The sequence below is a fragment of the Ornithodoros turicata genome, chromosome 7, assembly GCF_037126465.1.
Source record: "Ornithodoros turicata isolate Travis chromosome 7, ASM3712646v1, whole genome shotgun sequence".
NCBI classification, from domain to species: domain Eukaryota; kingdom Metazoa; phylum Arthropoda; class Arachnida; order Ixodida; family Argasidae; genus Ornithodoros; species Ornithodoros turicata.
Genome location: NC_088207.1, coordinates 19,919,347 through 19,943,165, shown reverse-complemented (window position 1 = coordinate 19,943,165; position 23,819 = coordinate 19,919,347). Strand labels below are relative to the sequence as shown.

Genomic DNA, 23,819 nt, shown 5'->3' with positions numbered 1-23,819 from the left:
CGCTCGCTAGATGCAAAATAATTTCATATTTGGGTATTGTGAGTCATGTTCTTTCATTGAGCATAAGAACTGGAGAATTCTTGCTGGCCTCTTCTGTGCCCCTTTAAATTTTCATTCCTCAATTTGAAGCATTACACCATCTCAGTCGATGCTGAACCGGTGGTCGCTTATTTGTGAATAACTGGGGGTCATTGAAAAACTAGATGAATACCGTATTTACTCGAATACAAGATGCCGCCGATTGCAAGATGATCCTCGGCCTGCAGCCTCAAAAACTGGGAAAATAAGAAAAATGGGGGTTTTGACAAGCACTTTATTCTGGCATTTCATTATTCTCGGAGACTGGTCCTGGTCACTGGTTTTCTTGTCAGAATCATCACAGAGTGCATCACTGCTGTTACTGTGGCACACTTGCTCCGGAGTTGTTTGATGCAGTCGGCAACAGCTCTGTCAGTATCAGACTGTCGTCCAGACCTCAAGCCACTGAAAGTCTTCGCATTCCTGAGCAGTTCAATATTTCATTGCGTTCTCCCAGCTACCTGTGCACGTCGCCTTCTGCAACTCCGAAGGGGCTTGCTGTCGCAATGTTGTCGTCGGTAGCTTCGGCCACTTCCATCACTTTCCGTTTGAAAGCCGCTGAGTAGAACGTCCGCTTTGAAGGCATCACTCAGGAAACGCAAGTAGTTACTATGTTGCACGTGGACCAAAGACGAAACGAAACTGAAGAAAGCGCAAGAGTCGAGTGCAACATGATATCATCTATCAACCATGTGCGTACATATTGTCTTGCCCAATGGTTGTGCTGGCAACCAGCGGATCATCAAGATGGTGGAATAAAGAGTGTATCGTGAAACGACGATGCGTGCCTCCCATCACATATCAAACAACACAACAACTGGCGACGAGGACGGGATTCGAATTCACATCACGTACCAATCAACATAACAACTGGAGGCGAGTGCGAACTCTGTCGGGCATATTCTAGTGATGGGTGCAACTCCTCGTACAGCACAGATGACACCAAGCCACAGAGTCCGGAGGTACTACTGAGAACACAAGGGGTGAGCAACGAGCATTTCACATGGAGGCCGTACCCGCTGCCTTACCGGTCTTTCCTCCGTCTGACCTTTCTTCGGATCACACTGTTATTGGGGACCGTTGGCAGCGCTGGATAAATCGATTTGAAAATGTACTCATTGGTCAAAATATCAGAAGCCTAGCCCAAAAGAAATCATTGCTTCTATATTGCATTGGGGACGACGGATATGACGTATACACCTCGCTCGAGCCACACGCATAGTACAGTCAGACATCCTCATAGCCCTGGCCGATCTCCATTTTGGCTAATGGCCATTCTCCGTGGGACGAAGAAGAAGAAGAAGATCGCGCGACCTGTTACATCCACAACACCACACGCCCTGATATCTAAGGTCGCTTCACGCGTTACATCATGACTAGCCCTGGCCAATCGCCCTCAGTGGCTAACGGCCATTGCCCTGAGGTAGAAGAAGAAGAAGAAGAACACCACACGCCTTCGTAAATATAAAACACCCAACAAACAACACCCATATTATCCCGACGAGGTGAAATTAACTTAAAATCTACAGGCCCACAAATTTCAGAATCATGCTCCAAGAATATGTTCAAAGTAGGACCACATTAACATTGTACATAGAATCTCATTGCATGATAATCGTGCTTCATCTTCGTTAGCGTCGCATGGCCCCGTGGAGTGGGGGGTCCCGGAATCCGTTCTTCTAGGCTGGCATTAGGCATCGCTTCCCGGTGCGGTTTATTATAGCTGGATTCAATACAGACGTTTGAAAATTCTTCCGCAGCGGTAGCTATGTCGTCGGTCGGTGGCAGCAGCATAGGTGAGTAATGCTATTGCCTGGATGGTCAATAGGTTTGGTTCTATCGGTAGCGGAAGAGCAGACCAGCGTGCCTCCGAACAGGGCAGCGATCCAGAGGTGCTGCCAATTTAAAAGTGTGTCCATTTCTTGCTGGGGCCATATTTTATGGGAACAAGTGCAATGCAATTGAATATTGTTCCATATTGTGTTGAGGCTTAAGGTATTTTGCTAAAATTTCTGCTATGTTGCGTGGAAATTAAAAAAAAAGTCAAATGTTCGCACAACGTGCCCAAGAATAGCGTCGGACACTTTCGTGCGGTCGCGTAGGCCTCCCATTGGATCATTTGCTTGAAGAACGTTGCCGCGATACATGAAACAAAGTGCAATTCATGTGCGTTTTGCGCAGCTTGTGAAAACACATACCTATGCCATAAAGTGATTGATACTTACGGGTCGCCAGCCTCACTGGGTCATGAGAGTGACGGTGCTTCTTGTAAAAGTTTTGTACTGAACTACCCTGGAATGTTATCATATTATAATCCACTATAAAAAGAGACGGTCGTGTGACGTCTTTTACTTCTCTGTGTAACAGCATTCATTTGCTAGGTTGTGGTTTGTAATCCACGTTCCACAATTGCTTTCAGATGCCGAGGGACAGCCTGGGTAAGTGAACGCATGCTTTGTGCTGTAACCGATGCCATCGCCTATACTTCGTCGGTGGAAAACGCGTTTCTTTAACGATGTTTCTGAATGACGTACATGGTAGAGCGCAACTCTTCTTTGTTCATGAAGCACTCTATCAGAACCCAACACTCAAAGTATTTTCGCACGAGGGTGCCTCTTCTGAGCCCGGAAGCGTGACGTCAGAGACATTGGTTGATGTGCTGCTGTGACGAAAGCAGTGCAGCGTGACGTCAGTCAACGCCCGCGTCGGCATTCCAATCGAACCGATATATCGAAGTAATCGATGCTTTTTTTCGGTATAGGAGTGCGGATCGCGATACATTTTTAAAACCTGAATCGGAAAAGTATTTCCGTTACAGATTTATGGTAACGCAATCTCCGTATCGTTATCGAAACACGTGTTTATTTTTTTCCTTCGTGGAGGAAATAACAACGTTGCGCTCAAAAATATTCTCGAGGTCAGCGAACACAAGTCAAGTCCTTCACAGTACCCTTTGCATTCCTCCGCTAAGGTGCCGTGTCGCACTGAGTCACGCTCACATATACTGTGGTATTGTAACTCTACGGTACGCGTGGGCCTCACACTAACGTAATTGTCTCTGTCAGCTGCCCGATGAACCACAGCCAGCAAGGATGGCAGAGGACGACTTTGAGAACCAGTTATTGATAAAAGTCTAGCAGAGTGTCCTACACTCTCAGAATCAAACCAGATACTAAGGGTTAAAAAACGATGTGTTTTTTAACGCATATTTTATGTGTCAGGCGCTTACCCATAGAAGCGCTGACGGATAAAAAGGAAAAAAAATGAAGCGTCCTTGGCCGTGCTTTAAGAGGTGTAGGGTGACGGATACGCCATCTGTCACCGCATAACCTTTACATTTCGCTTTTTCACCCCCCCCCCCCCACGCACACACACACTCTCCCGTACGTTGTGGGTATAAAAACGGTTCTCGTCCAAAACGGTCGTCGGCTCCCGCGGTTCCTTCACAGCTGACATACTGCCTGTACAGTAAAGCAAGTATTGGCAAGAAGCAACCACACTACAGGAAGCAACTTACAAACAGGCTGCACCGATTGGGTGTGAGGACCAAGTGAGGAATAACATAAGTCTGGGAGATAAGTTGGGGGAGGCCCAAGCACTGCGGCAGGTACAAAGATAGGTGGGTGCGGAGATGCCTACAAGATGATGTCCTCTCCAGCTCCTGAGGACGGACCAGACAGAATACTTCTTTTTCAGTATCACAAACTACGTACAGAAAGCTGTGATGTCAACAGGAATGGCACTTACTGTTCCAAGCTTGCTGGCCTGCGGCAGCATGAAAGTCTTTAGCTGGGCTACCTGCGAGAGAGAATCGGTTTAATATATTTACACTGCAAGCAAAGCGTACGAGACTACTTACCTTGACTACTCTCTTTCTGGAAGGCCGTAGGAAATGGACCAAACGACGGCTTTCTGGTACACACAGAGAGACATGTTAATACATTTGCATAGCCTGCGTACCAGTGTACTGCGAATCTCCTCATTTCATTGGCAAAGACAGGAATGTTTATTCAACTGCTGTAATTTTGCAAACAGGCAGTTGAAAAATGCTATGCCAGAGGAAGAATTGACTCCAAATAAAAAAATAAAAAAAGAACTTACCAGAGTGCTGCTCTGTTACGTGCGCTTGCGACGTGCCTGTACAGCTAGCGTCTCGAAGAGGCCCTGTTGCATAGTGGAAACAGAATTTCACATATGTCACTGATGGTGACTGGCAGTGTGAAATAAACGCACGAAATCGCCAAAAGTCTGGCAGCAGTGAGAGCCACGCAGTAAGTAAAATGCAACAAAACAGGCAACGTACCCATAGCGCCGTGATCCGCTGGTGGATGGCCGCACGTAATGCACCAACCAGGAGGGCATTGCGAATACGAAAAAGCATCTGAAGGCCGCAAGTAACCAGGACAATCGCAGGCGTTCTGACAGCGTCCGCGAACTTAGCCCACCAAATCGGTGGAAGTGGTTGGCGGCACTGACATCTTTCTCGGCGCCGGAATGCCGCTCGTCGGACTATGGGTGTTTGATACACAGCTCTCTGACTTATCCCGGGGACATACCGCGTTTAGAAGCCCACGAGTTACAACACGCCATACTCGGCGACATCCACTCGCCGCTCCCGACAACGTACAGGCCCGATTCTCCCATGAAGCGGCGCAGCGCGGCGCGGTAGCGATCGCGCTGCTATCCGTGCAGATTTTGTGGTAAGATATTTTGTTGTTTCGATATCCTGTTATACAACAGTTATCATGCCATTATGTCGCAGTTATCATACACGCTCATCTTGATCTTCCGTCAGCGTCTCCGATTTGCTCAAATTTAAACACGCGAAAAACCATGATGCGTTGAAATGGCATTAGCTTATTTCTGTGACGACTATGTGCGAAAAGACAAAGTGACACATTTTTATTTTATGAGACGCAGATCGGTAAACGTAAAAGGGTGAGCGCGTCGAGACGCGGCCTTGCTTTATCAGTCATCGGAAAAGATTAACCATCAAAATAAGAGTAAAGGAACGGGGCTTCGCAATTTACTCTTAAAACACAAGCCTTCGGGTCAAGGTCGAGCCCAATGACGGATAGTACACGTTAAACGAAGCATTACTCATACACCGTCCTGGCGCCGCACTGGAACATGCCCTTACTATGCGTAAAACAACGCGTAAGCGTAAATTTATGAGTTGTCTTTCTGAGAGTGTACCTACACATTAAATAATATGCTGTATTTTTACTGCAAAACTCTTCTCCCAATTTGCTATTATACAAAGTGGTGTGTTCACGCAAATGATATTTCTATGTTGCATCGTCTTCGCATTTCCAACAAAAGTATCGAGCAAACTATTGGGCCAGTTTTTTGAGTAGCAGTAGCGGTACTCAGTTACTTTAGAAAAGACATATCGATGTCTGTATTTCAATACTTTTTTACTGAAGTAACGAGTATCGGAATCGCGGTACCATATTTTGGTGAGGGGTACAACAGTGGTTCTAAGTAAGTCGCATTTTCATTTGAATATGCCAGTTTTTACGAAACCGAAGCGATGATCCCCACCAAGAGGCGGCACAGTGGCGCGCCTAGTGGGAGTCTCGCCGCCAATAGAAAGTAACACTATTTGGTGTTAGCAGTACAATTTTCAGCTAGTAGTGTTCATCGTGCTTGGAAACCATCTGTTCATACAGCGTGTGCGCTGCAGAAGAAATCTGCGTTGTTACTGTGACCTCAGGTGAAGATGATCTGTGCTCCGCAGCTCGAAAGGTAACTTCGCCCGAGGGATTGCTTCCAGAGACTCTAATGTCAACTGAGTCGAATATCTTGAAAGGGCTGTGAAACTTTTATATACATGATTCGTTGAATCCTGTACACATTGCACTGTACCCGGCACACCATTAAAGTAATCATTTTATGCGCCTGTAGTTGATACAAACTTTTGAACGAAATTCGGCTTCGAGCTCTAACGTCATTGGTAGCTCAATGAGTATGGCGAAAGACTCGGCCATTCCTATTCGTTCTCGTGAGCGCGTGGCGCCTGCCAGGGCAGCCTCATTGGTGGAGCCGAATCTCAACGGGTCTATACCCCTTCTACGCTAAAATGGAATTGGAATTCCATTCCATGATTCCATGCAACAGTAATCCAAATCACACCGACTGAAGTAACCGTCTTTTAGATTAGTTGGGCGTACTTTGTTTGGAACCGTCACAAGCCCTTTGATGCCCATGTCACGTGACTATGCAGGGAGACTGTAGAGTACAGCAGCGCGCAAGGCAACCCCATCTTACGGATACTCTTCGGCTTCATCGCCGTTGTTGTCGTCGTGGTGGTTGTCGTTCTCCTCACTGTGTTCGTCCCTAGATGGAATTCCACCTCAGGGGAAAGTAAGGCACACCAATAGCATTGTTCGGAGTAGAAATGCAAGTCCGAAACCCCTCAATGGTCCGAAAAGAACTGACACGAGAGGGTTAAGGCCCGTACCCACATGTGGTGCACATGAGCGGAGACTGCATGCGGGTTCCGCGACTCAAGATATCGGTGCTGACGACGCTGCCAGCGTGCTGCAGACAGTGTGGGAGGCTGGAAGAAAACAAAAGCGTGACGCGGTCTCCGTTGACCACCTGATTGGACAACGACTGGCGCGGCATGGCGAAAAAATCGTGCATTGTGCGGCCGAGTGAAAGCGGAACGCGGAACCGGGTTCTCCCGCAGCGTGGTAAGAATTTTCCGCACCGCATATGCGTTACTGTGCGCATTTGCCGCATGTGGGTACGCGGCCTTGCGGGTACTTGTTTCAGTCACTTGAAAGTATTACAGTCCAAAAACACTACTTCACCGCATAGCGCGCCCTGCACGAACCGTTGCCACGAATGATCGGGTTATCGCGTCTGATTCGAAGAGAGAGGGCGGGTGTACGTCTTTTTGTTTCAATTTGGGTGTATGGTAAATGAGCGAAAGGCGCGTACGCCACTCTCTCTTCGAGTCAGAAACCCTACCATTCGTAGCAATGGTTGATGCACAGCGTGCCACGCGGTGAAATTCTGTTTTTAGACTCTATAGGGTACGGCTTGACATACCCTTTAGCAGGAAAAACGTTTTTAGCCTTCCCGTCTTGAAGTGACATTAATGGCAATTCTTTCTCACAGAGGTGATCATGCATGACAGAGGGGCTACTGGTGAGTTCACATTTTCTCATCTCTCTCTCTCTCTCTCTCTCTCGATTCAAAAATGCGACGCCCTCTTAAAGGGACTATGAAACGATTTTTTTCTTCGTTTCGTTCGAAAGAAGACATTTTTCTGAGTCTAGAACCGAAATTTTACTTTCGTCGCGCGAGCGGATTTCTCGGGAGCGAATTTAAACGGAGCGGCGAAGGGAGGACAGCTGGCGCCGCGCCGTGACGAGCTGCCGAGCGGAGACACAACGGGTAACTTGACGCGACCACGGCCGGCTCAGCAACACGTCATCGTGACGTGTTGCCGAGCCGAGGAATCCCGCCAGGAGCATGCGCCGTAGGATCCCGCGTATGCGTTCATCGGGAGTGGAAATCTCCATGACAGCAGCTTTCGCGCGATCGGCAGATTTCGGCAGTGGCGGCAGCCACAGCGCGAGCCTTGCCATTGTGCAACACCGGTGACGTAACGGGGAACCGAAGAGCGGTCCGTACAGTTACACCATCGGCAGGGAAATATGCGCGGGAGAGGAGGAACGCGGAAGAGACATTTCCAGCGCGCGCTCCTCGCAGAGTGGAGTTCGTCCGGAAAAATTGGTGGCATATTAGTTTCTCTGCGGGAAGAACAGTTTCCATCGAAAAAAAGTATGGGGGTTCGGGAAATTTCATAGTCCCTTTAAAGCACGCTTGGCATTTCGGTTTCTGATCTGACACTTATGGCATTTTGGACTTCCCATAGGATGGCACTCGGTGTCAAAAGAGAACTCAAGCGTATAACACGCACCACGCTAATCGTTGCCGCTGTGCAATTCGTTCGTAGTCATTCCGGGCTCTGCGATCACGGGACGGCATAGCTGCTGTCACCCTGTCGCTCAAGAAAAACGGCGACATGCACTATTAAAAAATTGACTTCACAGCATAGTACGATCCTAGCCAACCATAACCTCAAATGATATCATTATCTGCGCTGATTTGTTGGAAAACGGGAGTCGTACGCATCTTTTGTGGCACTTATGCTGTTCGTAATTGTCACAAAAAATGCGTACGCCTCCCGTTTTCAACAAATCGGAGCAGATAACAATGTCATTCGAGATGACGGTTCGCTAGGAGCGTGCTATGCGGTGAAGTTCATTTTTAGAGTGCAGGTTGTTGCGGTTGTGCGGTTGTGGAGCTTTGGACAGCGCGAACTTTAAATATAACGACAACGATCACGATGTAAATCATGGTGTGTGTGAGTTGAAGATCCGGCCCCGGGTCGTTGTGGTAGTGGGGTTTTTCACTATGTTCATTCTCAGCTTCATAGAGCACTGACTAAGTACCGAGGATAGACAGCACTTGCATTCACTTTTTCTCCCTCTGCAGCTGAAACGGTTATTCTTATTTCTACGCCGGATAGTGACATGAACACAAGTTTAACAATAACTACTCGTGCGATCCTCCCTCGGGTCACCTCCACCGTGCCACGAGCCAGCAGTGCTTCGGATATGTCGTTAGAATTTACAGTGGCTAAAGGACCAGATCGCTCGACAACATCCAGGAAAGCTTCCTCAGCCTCGTCCTCACCTAGGCGATCGTTTGCACACACCTCTGTCTCTGCTCTAGCAACAGCACCTCCGCTTCCTACAACCAGAACTACAAGGGCAAGTCATTCACCGGCGAAACCTACGGAGCATACTACCACGTTAGGCAGGGGAAGGACTGTCGAATCGGAGAACAGGAGTATGTGTATTCGCACGTTCATCTAGTAGTGCTTCTCTGTCGTCTATGCACACCTAGCATCGGCAAAGCATATGTGTGTAGATGCATACCGTGCAGGGAAAATTATGCTGAGTGTTATTTGTTGCAAAAATTTTGTACCTAGAGGTTGTCGATGTTTTATTGAATATCATAAACATCGATCAAGTGTATTCGGTACAGCACAACGAATAATGACTCAGGGGCGGAAGTAGAATAGAGGATAAAAATTATTGCGAAATTACGGTATGTCGCGGAGGGAGCTCCTTATCGGTAACTAATAGTTATTATAATCCCATATTTTACTCTACGAATATCGGTATTCTGATCCACGTGCCGATATTTCTCGATACTTTCGCACCTCTACTGCCCAGCGGCCACTCTGCCACAATGAGAAGGCTGTTATGAAGGGGGGGGGGGGAGGGGCTGCACGCATCGCAATCAAAAGTATTACAATATTGTTCTATTATAACATTACGAACAATACGTTAGCTCTAGAACCAGATAATCACACCGGGATCCTCTAAAGAATTCATTCAAGAAGTTCTTCAATACTTCGGCGATGCACAGCTATGACGACGTTCAGGCGCTGGTAAAGAAAGCGTTAATTACACTGCCGATGTCGCTTCGTCCTCCTTGAGATATGTACGGTGCGGAACTCAGTTGTTTATCGAGAAAAAGAAAGCCTTCCTGAAGATATGTGCTAATGCTAATGGTAGTGTTCTTCGACATACTACCGCTCACAATACACGACACTCTCTAATGACTGACCGTTGCACTCACAAGCACCTTGCATACTTTACAGCATGCTCGTCAATCCTCGTGTACTTTATTTTTCAGCTGACAAATCCGAGCACGCTACGGTGTCGCCTAAACAGGTCAACAGAGGGCTCGGTGACCCTGAAGGACCACTGACGACGAGAGCTCACGAAGACCTGTCTTCTGCAGGTAGGAAAGAGGAACACACATTCATCTTATACCGTAAACTTAGCTGCTCATGCTTACTTGTAATTCTTCGAAGCTAATGCCACCAATTAGTATTCATCGTTTCCTTGATTCGAACTCTTTTCACTAGAGGCGGGAACCATCACTGGGATCGCAGATTCAGAAGTATTAAAAGAGCCCCAATGAAGCGCAACCAAAGCCGACGAAATCCAGTGTCGTTTCAGTAAACACGAACAGTGAACACTATCGTACCAGGTCCCGTCATGATCCCGTTGAGGATTCAACCGCTCGCTCCCAGATCGACGAGTATAACTCGTCATGTGAATAGTGCAGCCTGGTTTGCATTTGAAATGGTGCAGCGTTTCCTCTATTCGACCTCAGCTCCACTGTGTTCATGTTTATTTCCAGGGTATTATATTACAAATTCTACCGATGTAATGCCTGGCCTAAAGACTACAGAGACTGTGCACGGGGCGAGCTCAGTGAATCTCACAGCTACATTTAATGGTTCCGGGGACCCCCTGGCTATCACAACGCCTCCTGCAGCTCCACTCGACATGGGCGGGAAAGAGAACAAAAGCCAGGCTACTGTGACGACATCAGCGGTAAACATCACGGAGCCGGTGCATAAGTCGACCTCTGTTAACACTACCGAAGACCGCCTGGTGACTACAGCGTCCGTAGCAATGACCGACATAGGTGAGTCGGATAGCATGGGCAGTGTGGCTGCACGGACAGCAGATACATATTCAACGCTCCGTTGCGTCCACTGGTGGATGCATTGAGTCGGCAGATGTTGTTAATAGACCTCTCCCTGTTTGTAAATAAATGACGTCATAGTGTTCGACAGCGCCACCAACTTGGTAGAGAACAAGGTCGCGTCCGAAAGCCATGGTCTTGAGGGGATTACGATGATCCCTGAAAGAGACGCGACCTTCGGTCCTACTATTCTTTCAATAGGAGGCAGCGAACTACTGCCCATTCGTAGAACCCAGCCCTCCCCTTCCGATTTGTTTCGGTTTCAGTCTCTCTACCAACGTCATGATGATGTCTCTCGGGTAGAGGTCTATTACGCGACTTTATCGTTTATATATTGGATCTGTTATCTCGATGGATATTTTTACAACACAGATGTCTGTCACCGACAGATATGATGTGATTACGCAAGAGATACTTCGCTGGCTCTTGACGTGCTACTTGAGAGGATCGTGCGCATACGGGCTGGTGCAGATATAATATTGCACCCAGGCAAACAAAAAACTCAAACCAGAGTTAAGGAAGACCGTACCCGACGTGTCTCAGCCTCCTACGCGTCGGGTACCTTCTTCCTTAATCCTGGTTGGAGTTTTGTGTTCACCATAGTCTCACCCAACATGGCGCCCTTGTGTTGAAGATGTTCACTTCACGGCACTGTTTGTTTTTTATGGTCTACAACAATTCTCGATTGTTCTAAACATAGCATCGCAAAACTTATAACGTACAAATGACATACGGCTCACTTACGGCTGGAGAACCTATACCAAGATGGGCAAAGATGTCTTATTGCCATATTCATAAGAGGGGACCTGCAAATGCCTGTAATACTTTCGTGGTAATGTCCTCCAAAAACGTGGAATTCACAGTTGTGGTTTAAGGTGGCGCAACACCGGGTGAAACAGGCTACTCAGAAAACCTCATCGACTGTAATTTTTGTAGGGACTAAGTTGACCGAGTTCAGCCCACAGAAGTTCACCTAATACCACAAACGGACTGCCGTACACAACCTGGATCAGCCCAGAATCCTGGTCGGCGCAATCCCGCTGGATACGCTGCGCCGTCCGCACTTCAAAGTAGATGAAGAGATTGGTACAGGATGTCTACTTGAGGGAAAGAAATGCGAGGGTGAAAGAAAGCCACTGCGCCCGCGCCAACCCTCTTCGAAGTGTGTAATCATGCTCGCGAATCGGGGATAAGTGTCTGCGTTGTTGATCTCTGCCGCCGAGTCTCGCTTCGTTCGCAGCTGATGGCGATCGCAATTGCTGCCTAATCACGATTACGCGCTATGTAGATCCTGCGTCAGTGCGTTTGGGGTGTAAGAGAATGATAGCTGCCCACAGGCTGGCTGTAAGTGGTCCTATGTGCTGTCGTACAATCGTGGGGCCTCACTCCATGCAACACGCACATTTCGCGTAGTGTGATGTGATAGAAAGGCAGTGAGCGAAAAATGTTTGCTGGGATATAGAACAGCATGCCTTACTCACTGGGCATGGCTGAACGCGAGAAGGTCGGGGGTTCGATGCCCTGGTCCTGTACGTATCGAGAGCAACCTGGGGTTTGTTTATATTTGCTTGATAGTGAATTTCACAAGTTGTAACTTCATAGTATTGTGAAAATAACAATTTAATTTTATGAGTATTTATTATACCCAAATGCTTTTAAGGATGAGCAGCCCATTTGATAGTAGCTCGGTGACTTAACATAAACACTTCTTTTGAGTGTCTTGTACAAGGCTGCTCTTGGGAGCGAATCACTGGAAGCATCACGCTTTGGACCCGTAATTATCAATCTCGTTGGTTCGAAGGAACAACAGATACTTGAGAGAGGTTTGCACTGCCCACTTGAAAGAAAAGGGGGGGGGGAGGTCGAAGTAGCTTGCCGTTGTTGGCCGCCACTTTAAGGGAGCCTATTGAGGCGCTACATGAACACATGTACATGAACACATGTAGGTGCGCGTATGGGGGCAATTATTCGCGTAGGGTCGCCACGTTGCATGCACACTACTGGTTGAAAGGTTGGAAGACAATCGGCAATATCGGCATCGTTTTGCCGGTATTTCGCAGCAGAATGAGTTTCATGGGTATCAGGTCGTGATTTTCGACGTTATCGACGTTTTCTAGTTGCCGCAACCTCTTTGTTGTGCAACTACGCAGAGTCATAACGGCAGCACGGACACTGTATGCTTATGTGCACACTGCTGAGTGTGCGACGTCGACGTCACCCTCTCCCAACCTCTACTTCCCTCGCCCAGCCTGAAATTTTTTCCTCTCTCCTCCTACCTCACTTATTGAGCCGGTATCTTCGACGGCGAAAAGTGGCAACCCATATTCGCGAAAGCCAAACCCATCAAAGTCTACCCAGCTGTATATATACCCCGCATTTTGAATACTCATACGTTCGTACTGTCTGTTAAAGTTCGCTCCTACTTCAGTGCGGTTTCGAAGCCATGCCGTGGATTTCATCGTGAGAGCTCTACGCGTAATTTCGCTGCCACTACACATTTTTAATAGAACAGGAGATACAGTTAAGGCCCACGTGACCTGGATTTGCGTTGCACAGATACAGAGGAAAAAGTATGCATATGTGAAACGAATTTCTGTACGACACTTCAAAAATTAAGCTGATACAGTACTGCCTTTAATGCAGATGATAGAACAGAGTGAACGTGATCTCTCATCGTGCTATCTTACAACGTGTCATCGTTCATAGATGATAGTGCACGATAGGGACACACTGTGAAGAAGAATGATACGGACATCACTCACTGGGCATACCAACCACTTCATTGTGTGTGTCCCTATCGTGCACTCGGTCTCAGCTATGTATTTCCTCCACCCTGAAGGTGCCCGAGCAATGGGCCGAACACACGCAAGACACAAAACGCAAAGACACCCCCAAGTGCCCACGCTCGCTGGTTTGAGAGCTTCGTGGTACGGTTGCGTGTTGTGTCTTTTGTCTTCCGTTCCTTGAATGCATGAACACTAACGCCTCTCAATCTCTCACCTGTTCTCAGGTACCGGCATCAATGATGAAGAGAAAATTATATCGGCAACGACAATCGCGGGGCAAAATAAGGGCACCAACCCAGGGGAAGGCCCCAACGTGGTGACGAATACGTCGAGACCAGAAATGGACTACCAGAGGGCACCGTATTCCACACAGATGGCGGCCCAGTCATTGCGCAACCTTGCGTGAGGACTGGTGAGCTCACATCTTGCTAGCTATTTATCGTCCTGATGAGCGGAGTCAACTGAACAAACAATTGTAACATGTACTTAGGCGAAAACGCGGGTTTTGTTATAAGTGGTTCGTCGACATTGTTGCGAGGTCGACTAGTAAAAATTTATTATCATTAATAACGTCGTAAATGGTGTCAAATGAGCTCAATATATTTGTAAAGTGACGAAGTGGTCCCGCTCTGTCATCAATGTCACGTCACAATAGTGCGTCCTATCGGGACGACGCTTTCTATTCAGTACTCGAAACTATACAGGGTGTCCACGGTAAGTGTGAACAGATTTTTAAAAAATATATCAATCACTTTTTCCGAGATGAAATCAATTGCAATATAGCATATGCTGAAGGGCACTCCCTAGGGGGGTATTAACAGACTCCTATGGCAATGTCTTAATTAACTTTCAATAATTAACTTTTTAATTATAAAAGCTACGAAGTTGCTCCAATGAGAACATCTGATCTCTTCAGTCACCAGATACCAAAACCGTTTTCAGAACAAAAATCCGTTCGGTAGATCGTCCGCAAAAAATTCGTGAAGGAACGCCATTTTTTTCTTTATTTGGTTTATTGCGCATCTTCAAAGAAGCGGCTTTCCTTTACCCCCAGTGTGAGAGAGTGAAAGAGCACAGTGCCGCCTCATGCGTCGAAGATTAGCTTTAACTTGCGGAAACAGAACAAAAACACAAATCTATCGGGTGACTCTATCGCGACTGCCCTTATCTTGGGGCTGCATTTTCTGTCTTTTTCCGGGACGCAAGAGGCGATAGTGTGCTCTTTCATCCTCTCGTATTGGGGGCGAAGTTAAGACGCGTCTCTAGAGATGCGCAATGAGTAAAATAAAGAAAAAAATTGCGTTCATTCACGAATTTTTTGCGGACGATCTATCGAACGGATTTTTGTTCTGAAAACGGCTTTGGTATCTGGTGACCGAAGAGATCAGATGTTCTCATTGGAGCAACTTCGTAGCTTTTATAATTAAAAAGTTAATTATTGAAAGTTAATTAAGAGATTGTCTTAGGAGTCTGTTAATGCCCCCCTAGGGAGTGCCCTTCAGCATATGCTATATTGCAATTGATTTCATCTCGGAAAAAGTGATTGATATATTTTTAAAGAATCTGTTCACACTTAGCGTGGACACCCTGTATAGTCTTATGTCGTACAGAAGATAGCGCTAGAATGGTCGACCACAGAGTAGATGTAGACACACCGAGCGCTTTCCGCCATCTAGCCCAACACTGCTAGTTTTATAGTTCAGATACCAATTTAAAATGTTCTCTTATTTCTTTGAATCTACTCTTAGCGGCAAGCCCACTGAATACCTTAATGTGGTGTCTTGCAAGGTCGTTCGACAGTGCTATCATAAGGGATGGCTGGCTCGTCGAGTCTTACAAACCCACTTCTACCTATCATTCTACCCTAGACAGCCATATCAGAAATATGAGGTTAATACCTTCCCTTTTATTAACATTTCAGGTCTTTGCTGCCCGGCCTCTGTGTGCTCGCTTTGCCGTTACACGACCTGCGAAGCCTTGCCAATGAAGCCTAACTTCCATCTAATACAAATTGCTGTGCAGATACTTTGAGCTACGCCCATAATAAATTAGCGTCATGGTCAGCCTGTGTTGAGTAAATATCTATAGTCGCGCTTAGCCTCCCGTGTATTCCTTCAGTGATCTAGATTTGACGGCACAAATCGGATTCTATCCTGAAGCCGGTTTGGTAAACCGGGACGTAACAAAGGATTCGATGTGACATTGTGTGTTGACATGAGAAAATATAAATCCATATTCAGAACGACGTGATTTGGATTGGATTTGTGATCATCGGTACACATGGGGATATGTATATGTGTAGTGCTGGTATGAGTTGGTGTGGTAGTGCTGAACTCCGCTTTGCTGCCACACAGTTTTGCGCGCAACGACACTGAGGGCCGAGTAATATGCTTCGAATTTTTTGCCGGGCATCGGAAACTTCGACTTATTAACATTTATGCCCCGGCGAGACCCAGCGAAACCAACGCTTTTTTCTACAATTTGCAAAGAAGCTTCATGTTGCAATCTGACGTGATCCTGTACGGAGATTTCAATTGTGTCTTCGATTCTGACAGTGATGTACGTGGGCCCGGCCGCGGCAGACCTACCTGGAGTGCACGAGAACTGCGGCGTTTGCTTGCACAACGGAACCTTATTGACACTTGGTCAGCCTTACATGGCAATCACTTTTCTGCTACCTGGTCTCGCGGGGGCTCTTCTAGTCGCCTTGACCGTTTTTATGTTCCTACTCATCTCCGCTCACAAGTTTCTGTATGCCGGACGATCACCATAGATCAGCTTGCTGTTCACGTAAGCGATCACAGCGCTGTTCTATTGTCACTGGATGTTAATCGTTTTCTGACTGGCCAGGCCAGGCGCTGGAGGCTTGACCGCTCACTACTCCATGACGATGAGGTTTCGACCGAAGCCAGAAGACAAGTTGAGACGTATTTAAGGCATCGTGCTCCATCCCTGGAAGAATGGGAAAGTTTCAAGGTCTGGTTACGTCACCTTTTCCAGATACTGGGTCGGCAGCGCGCTCGTGAGCGGAGTACAGTGCTGCGACGCCTTGCTGCGAAAATAAGAATTGTGCGACGGGGGACACCGCTAACGCCGGTAATGCAAGAGTACTTAGAGTCACTTCAAGAGCGATACCGCCTCCTTCTTCGATCGTCTTCTGGTGCCGCACGGAGGGACTTCGTAAGAGCGCAGGCCCTTGCAAGTCCTGGTGTTGCACGGTACCTTGATTATGCACGTCATGCGCAACATGGCGTATGTCCACCGTACAGTTGTCGCCGCTCTGACGGTTCTACCACGGAGGATCCGGATGAGGTCGTTCATGGTTTCGAAGACTTCTTCCGCGGTCTGTACACCAGTTCGTCAGTCCCCAATGCACAAGGGAGTGAGTTCCCAACTGGATTGCCGGTGCTATCGGAAGAGGATCAGATGTCCCTTGCCAGGCCACTGACTATATTGGAACTTGACGGTGCGGTACATAGGGCTGCATCTTCAACCAGCCCGGGCCTGGACGGTCTCCCTGCTGATTTTTATGTGGCGTTCTGGCCTGTTCTTCGTGAATTTTTCTTTCAAGCCGTGCAAGCGTGTATCAGTGAAGGTTCTTTCCCGGACTCTTTCGGCTTCGGACACATCGTAGTGCTACCTAAGAAAAGTGGGAATCCTGCTGATCCCGCAAATTGGCGCCCAATCACCCTTTTGAACTGTGACTACAAAATCTTAACGTCAGCGCTAGCTCAAAGGGTTCAGAGCGTACTCCCAACAATTGTCCACCCTTCGCAGACATGCACTGTGCCTGGTCGAAGTATGTATGACACGTTATCGGGACTACGGGATCTTGTTCGCTACGTGATGTCTTCTAACCTGGGCGGAGGCCTGCTGTCATTGGATCAAGCCAAAGCGTTTGACCGGGTTGAACACAACTACCTCTTCGTTATACTTCAAGTGTACGGCTTCCCGGAGTGAATATGCGACACCGTCAGAAGACTATATATAGTAATCATCGAAGCTGTCTTTTCTTGCTACAGCGTTTCTCCCACGAGTTCCCAATAGGCAGAGACGTCCGTCAAGGTTGTCCCCTGTCGCCCATTTTGTTCGTGTTAGCAATAGATCCTCTTTTATGGAATATCGACACCAACGTCTCCATTCAAGGTTTACCCCTTCCAACATCCGGGACATGGAAAGTGGCGGCATACGCGGACGACATCACGGTTTTCCCTGCTGATGCCGTACGATGTGTACGACCAGTATGCCTCGTCATCAGGAGGAATGCTAAATTACAGCAAGACCAAACTAATGTGTGTTGGAAGCAGAGTTTCTCATTCGCCCTCAACGTTTCTTTACTGCGCAACTGCCAAGATCCTAGGTGTTTTATTTGATAAAAACGGTCCCACACAGGACAACTGGACAGTAGCACTGCAATAACTCTGTTCAAAGTGTGAAGCAGCAGATCCGCACGAGCTATCCTACCGAGAGCGGGCATACCTTGTACGCAGTGTGTTCTGCGGGCGACTGTGGCACCTGAGCCATGTTCTAATTGTACCGCACCACATTGTAGCGCGGGTTCACAGTGCTATCATCTCCTCCTTTTGGCGAAAACGTCGAAGGCCTGTAGCACGTGTCCTTCGTTCTCTTCCTATGTCTCAAGGTGGAGTAGCATTACCCGACGTCGACCTCATGAATAGAGGCATCGCATTGAAGACCACATCACGTATACTCAACGGCGAGTCGACACCAGCTCAGGTGCTGCTCATCTTGCGCCACGTGCATATAATCCGCTGGCACCTGCAGCCGCGTCCCCACTACGGTTCTATGCCGCTGTTCAAGCGTATCATCGAAAGCTGTCGCAAATACTCCCCCCCCCCCCCCAACGTTGTGATATCGTCTCCTAGCGCACTTGCTGAAGCAACGATCCGACACGGACTTGAAACGGGTGCGAGCAGGCCTGTGCGTCAGCCGAGGCCCATATCATGGTCCTCGGTAATGCGTTCATGGCTTCCTGGACATCTGTATGACACCCTATGGTCCTTCGCATGGGAGATTCAACCAACGCGTGACCACCTCTCCGCTTGGAACATTGTGTCCCAGGGTAGTTGCCCATACTGTGGTAACACAGAAACTAACAGTCATGTGCTCTATGGTTGCCGCACCGCAAGGATTTTTTGGGTACTTGTTCGGCGGCGCACCAACGTCGCCTGCCCTGTGAGCTTCGATCGCCGGTGGTCAGGTCATCGACTCAGTGTTCTTGTGACAGCCTGTGGTGCGGATGTACTGTGGGCGGCACGCTGTCAGGCTGCAGCGAACCGACGACGTGGCACGCCGTTATTCTTGTTACTGCGTCGGTTGCGCATTAACCTCGTCAACACCCTGCAGCGGGACTTGTTTGCGTTGGGCAAGATCACCTTCGAGTGGCTGTGGTGTTCGTGTCCCTCCGTTCGTGTTGTTGATGGATGTGTCATCGTGGAAGGCGCTCCTCCTTAACTGTACATATTGTAATTCATAAGATGCAGTTTATAATCTTTATTTTGTAGTAATTACCTGATCTTTCTGTCGCGGTTTTGCGCATACTTGGGCTAGCTTATGCCTTAATGTTGTACATAATGTACTTTCCTTTCGTGGTGTCGCTGTATATATTTTCAGGTTTGCTGTTGCATGTTCTGTTGCGGTTTTATTGCACATTGTTGGGTCAATGCCTTGCTGCTGTACATTCTCTATTCCTTTTGTGTGTGAGGTTTTGTTGTAAATATTCTGCTGTCTTGTTGTTGCATGTCGCTTGCGGAGATGTTGCATGTAATGAACTGTATATAGTCTGATTTTACTGACTGGTGTTCTTTGTAGTTGTGGGGTTTTCTGTATGTATTGCTGTATGTATGTATTCCTGTTTGTTTGCTGTACTAATTGTCCTATTCACACTTGTATGCATTACCACGTTATATTAAATTTTCCTCCAACACATTTACATTGCTAGACGGTGCATGATGTGACACCATGAGACGCCAGAAGCCAGAGTGACCGTTAACCAAGCGGAAGAAAAGACGCTTTGCACACGGAACTGTGCACGTGTTCTCAGAAGGCAGCAGGGCCGGCGATATGGGTAGGCCAGTAAGGCGACCGCCTTAGGCCCCGCGCTTGCATATTGGCCACGCGCACGAAGCCCTCAACCAGGGATTACTTTCTTAAAAAATATCTAGTATGCACTTAATCGCACGCGCGATCTTCGACTAAAACAGAAATGAGAGAAGAATGTGTTATGTGCCATTCCGTCATGTGATGAGAAAAAGTCCCACTTTTAAGAAAAATCCGCCAACCCTGCAAGCTATACCGAGGATTTCGCACCCTTCTCTCCTGCTGCCATTACCCGTTCTGCTAAAATCTCCCACTGCGAAAATATTATGATTTCTTATATTTTCATTACTGCTGGTGTGAAACAGGCCCCGCGATGTGCCTTTGCCTCAGGATCCGCACACCCGTATAGCACAGGCCCTGGAAGGCAGGGCCCGTATAACAAATGAAACACAATACGCGTCAATATAGGCGTTAAGGGCTAATACTCCGACGCAGAGCCGACGTCAAGACGAAATCTTATCCGTCAGAATATAAGAGTAAATCGTACGCCACGTGCCATTTACTCATAAAACTCCGCCTTTTACGCTTACACCGGGCGCGTTTACGGGTCCTACACTCTTAAAAATGAACTTCGCCACATAGCACGCTCCTAGCCAACCATCGTCTCGAATGATATCGTTGTCTGCCCTGATTTGTTGAAAACGAGAAGAACTGCAGATGCTAGTAAATGGTCAGTACGCAAACCAGCGTAGCGCAGGCCCAAACATATTCAGTATAAAAATAGTCAAGCATACATGCACCGTCACACACGGGACATGTTGGACTAATTCACCGGGAACCCGCTTGGTTTGTAGCGAACGCATAGCGCCGGAGATCAGGATCTTGGCCTCAAAACAGGGGCATCGCGCATTCCATACATTGTATTTGGCGGTAAACACACCGGCATTTCTAGCCCACCATACACGAAGTATACTTGGCATTCCCACGGATATCCGTGCAGAATGCTGTATGTATATCGTATCATTAACCGAACTTGTCGATGGCTGGTCTTCCGCTCCGATGCCAATATAGATGGCTGACGGACATCCGGGCCGATGTACGAAACCGAACACGAACGTTAGAACATCCGCAGGATAGTCCTACATCCTACAGTTGGCGATACAAGGATATTCGGTGTTGATGGAGAAGTACGCTGCAATATTGAACGACGGAATATCATTATCAGGACGCGTTTTCTTCCTATATGGCTTTGTTTAACGTCGCTCACTTTTACACAGTTTATTTTTCAAGCACCAGGGCCATTCCAGGCCAGAGGTGCCGCTCGACCTCGCCCTCCTAGAATTTGATGTGCATCTTTTTTTTCTTTTGCCGTGCACAACACACCTATAGATAAAAACACTGGAAGCGTCATTCGCAGCTGGCAGCCCAGAAAGCTCATCTTCTTATTCTGGTTTGGTCACTGAATGCCCTTTCTGAGTGTGTGGGACTCAAATAAGCCAATCAAATATTCCTTACCCCCGAAAGACCCAATCTGTCCTGGACAGACTTTCCTCAACGGAGCTGTTTGTGGCTACCAAATATAGTTACACTTTTCACTTATGCTGCAAACCTGCATTACAGTATTTGTATTATTTTTTTTTTTTTCTTTTTCAGGCTCCACTAGGACAGATGGTCGTATCCGGATGACGCAGCACTTGCTTACCTGAGCGAAATGAAATGTGCGTCATACTCTCGTTTCTCGCTTGTTTTGAAAACTAACTGTGGATGATGATGATGGAACTAAGTATGGAGGGGGAAAGTATTGTCATTAGAAGAGAAAAAGAAAGGGAAAAGCGGAAAGGGAAGCCAAAAGGTGTGTCGACTTGCTGTCCCGCATGAATATAACTGAAGAGTTTGCTATGTGGATGCGCTGTTACAAGAATGGAGCAAAAGCCAAACCGGGATTTCAAACCGGGTCCTTCTACTGGGTCATTCTAAGGGTACCTGAACGGGATAATGTATTTTATAGCGTAATGGACATGGATAGCTTGCTGCGTGCTATTCCACGTTCGCGTAGAACACCTACTCAAGCACCTCTACTGGCAATAGCAGGATTACATAGGTACATAATACTACATATCTCACTTCGGCAACTACGGAAGGTCGGATCCCCCTGGATGGTTTCCCAGGAAGTCGTTCTGCCCACTCTATGTACCCTGCTCCTGCGACCTTCAATAATTGCTTCTACCCGCTTTCATGGGGTTAACTAGTGCCATCGCCAACAACTCAGTTCGTTTATAATTCCTCGAGGTGCTTCATAAACAATTATCACAGTCCAAATACTGCGCGACATAGCTATGACGTAGTCACTTGCTGCGAGGTGTCCTCTCCAGCACGAGATGGCATATCTGTGTGAATTTCATTGAACCGCAATAGACGATTTTCAGGAAATCCAAGTCCTCCTTGCGAAGGCGTTGCATCCTGGGAGATTACTGGAATGAGGACGGGAGAACTGTCCTTAACGTTTCGTTTTTGCTGACCTTGACAACTCGTGGACAATCGGCCAACAGAGAAGGAACCGAAACAGCTTCGAAACCTTCTCCTCCTTTGTTCAGCAGGTAACCATAGTTCGAAGCGACGCCAAGCCCTGGGATTATCTGAAGTCGTCTATTGAGCGTGATTGATTTGGAATTCATTATTGTATGTAACTTTGTTTTGGGAGCACAACAAATGGTAACGTCCTGAAATTTCTAAAATGGCATAAACGCACCAAATGGAATTATGTTGTAAACACATAATACAGAACGCATACCGACCCAGGAATCCACAATATGACCTTTGATGTACTTTAAAACTATAACTCTGATTAACGACAGCACACTTGGAAAATTGTGCCTGAGCTTTTCGTATAGGCTAGAGTGGATCTCTCAACCATGCACGTAAGCCGAGTGTGCAACCAGGCAAGGAAGATGATCCAATCCCGTTCCCGCCTTTCGCTGTGCGTCGTCAGAGCACCGAATAAAAAAAAAAGTTAGTGCTTCGGTTCAGGTTCGGATGTAGGAACAAAAGTTCGGTTCAGGTTCCGCTCCAGTGCGACGCGGGAATGGGTAACCGGTTCAAAATCGAGTTATTGCGTAAAATACCCAAGCAGTACAATGTACTGAAAGTCGAGTGCAATAGGGGTGGACGGTATGTGTCTTATCAATATTCTTTAGCTTCACAAGTGTGTTCAAGGCCTTCCACCTACCCGTCCACCCCCATTGCACTCGACTTGCAGTACATTGTGCTGCTTGGGTATACGTGTGATGATGCTGTAGGCACGATCTAAAAAATTTCACGCAATGCAAATGCGTAATAAGAACAACGATAAGATTTGTCATTTCTTTTCACTGTTTATTTGTACTTTTGAGCGTGAATATGGTGAAGCGCATGCAACAGAAAGAACGTGGACCTGGCTTAACACGACCAGAGTCACCGCTGTCGTTAAAATATTATGTGACTAAGTAACATACAAAATAATACGTATCAATTAAGCAATCACATAAGATTTTTATTGACGCACACAAAACTACTTTACAAACGAACGCAGCCACATATCACCGAAATTCAAGACTGTCGTGTGGGAGCCTCTTTCTGGAAACACTATTATTTGGATACGGAAAACGCCTGTTCTACGCTCACCTGCACTGCTGAGAGAGCTGCTTGTGCTCCCTTACATTATAGAGAGGTTAATCATAGGCAAGCCGTAAAGGTGAGCTATAAGAAGCCTCGAAAAATAATAAATGTCCCAGGACCCCACACAAATGATAATTTAATGTTGCTGGAACCGGTAACCATAACGTCTTCAATCGGTTCCGCTTTGCGGTGAATTTAGGTTCTCGGTTTGGTTTCCGGTTCGGTTCAACAATGTACCTGGGCTACTTGTAGTCACGCACAGAGGCCCTGTTATGCTGTCCTGATGATCTCACTTTGTTCAGGCGTGCTATCTATTGCGATTCCGTACGTAAAACATTTGAGGCCACTCGTATATGCCTAGGTTAGCTGGTGGAAGAAATCCATGGCGAAACAAGCCTGAGCATGGGCAACACGAAGTACACGAACACAACGTTGTGTACTTCGTTGTTCATGTTCGTGTATTTTATGTAGCCCGTGCTTTGGCTTGTTTCATCATCAGCAAGCACAGAGAACGTAAGTCCCGTTCCTTCATACAAATAATATTGGCACGTTGACAACCAATACTGAATCACGATCGCGCGCTTGCGCGTGGCGTCGGGCTCCCACGATATAAATAAACGGCGTAACCGTCTCATTGCTCCCACGCGACGA

The 23,819-nt window shown here is 47.3% G+C and overlaps 1 protein-coding gene across 3 annotated transcripts; it reads left to right on the top strand.

Moving 5' to 3' along the window:
• Window positions 1-1,699: 1,699 nt before the first annotated feature.
• LOC135400292 (uncharacterized) lies at window positions 1,700-15,517 on the top strand. Of its 3 annotated transcripts, XM_064632094.1 has the most exons (10): window positions 1,700-1,874; window positions 2,498-2,516; window positions 5,751-5,826; window positions 6,305-6,444; window positions 7,207-7,236; window positions 8,593-8,949; window positions 9,805-9,912; window positions 10,318-10,608; window positions 13,679-13,866; window positions 15,376-15,517. In XM_064632094.1, exons 3-9 carry the CDS (start codon window positions 5,801-5,803, stop codon window positions 13,858-13,860), a joined length of 1,134 nt encoding a protein of 377 aa, XP_064488164.1. In that variant the 5' UTR covers window positions 1,700-1,874; window positions 2,498-2,516; window positions 5,751-5,800; the 3' UTR covers window positions 13,861-13,866; window positions 15,376-15,517. The 3 variants fall into 3 exon arrangements, with proteins under 3 accessions (XP_064488164.1, XP_064488163.1, XP_064488165.1); XM_064632093.1 differs by lacking the exon at window positions 5,751-5,826; XM_064632095.1 differs by lacking the exons at window positions 5,751-5,826; window positions 6,305-6,444.
• The last annotated feature ends 8,302 nt before the right edge of the window (window positions 15,518-23,819 follow it).

Bases quoted from the DNA above. Each gene is read 5' to 3' on its own strand.
- LOC135400292 (XM_064632093.1), top strand. From the start codon at position 1,847: ATGTCGTCGGTCGGTGGCAGCAGCATAG. The intron at 6,445-7,206 runs GTAAGGCACACC...TCTTTCTCACAG, and splicing joins GAATTCCACCTCAGGGGAAA to AGGTGATCATGCATGACAGA. The intron at 9,913-10,317 runs GTAGGAAAGAGG...GTTTATTTCCAG, and splicing joins CGAAGACCTGTCTTCTGCAG to GGTATTATATTACAAATTCT.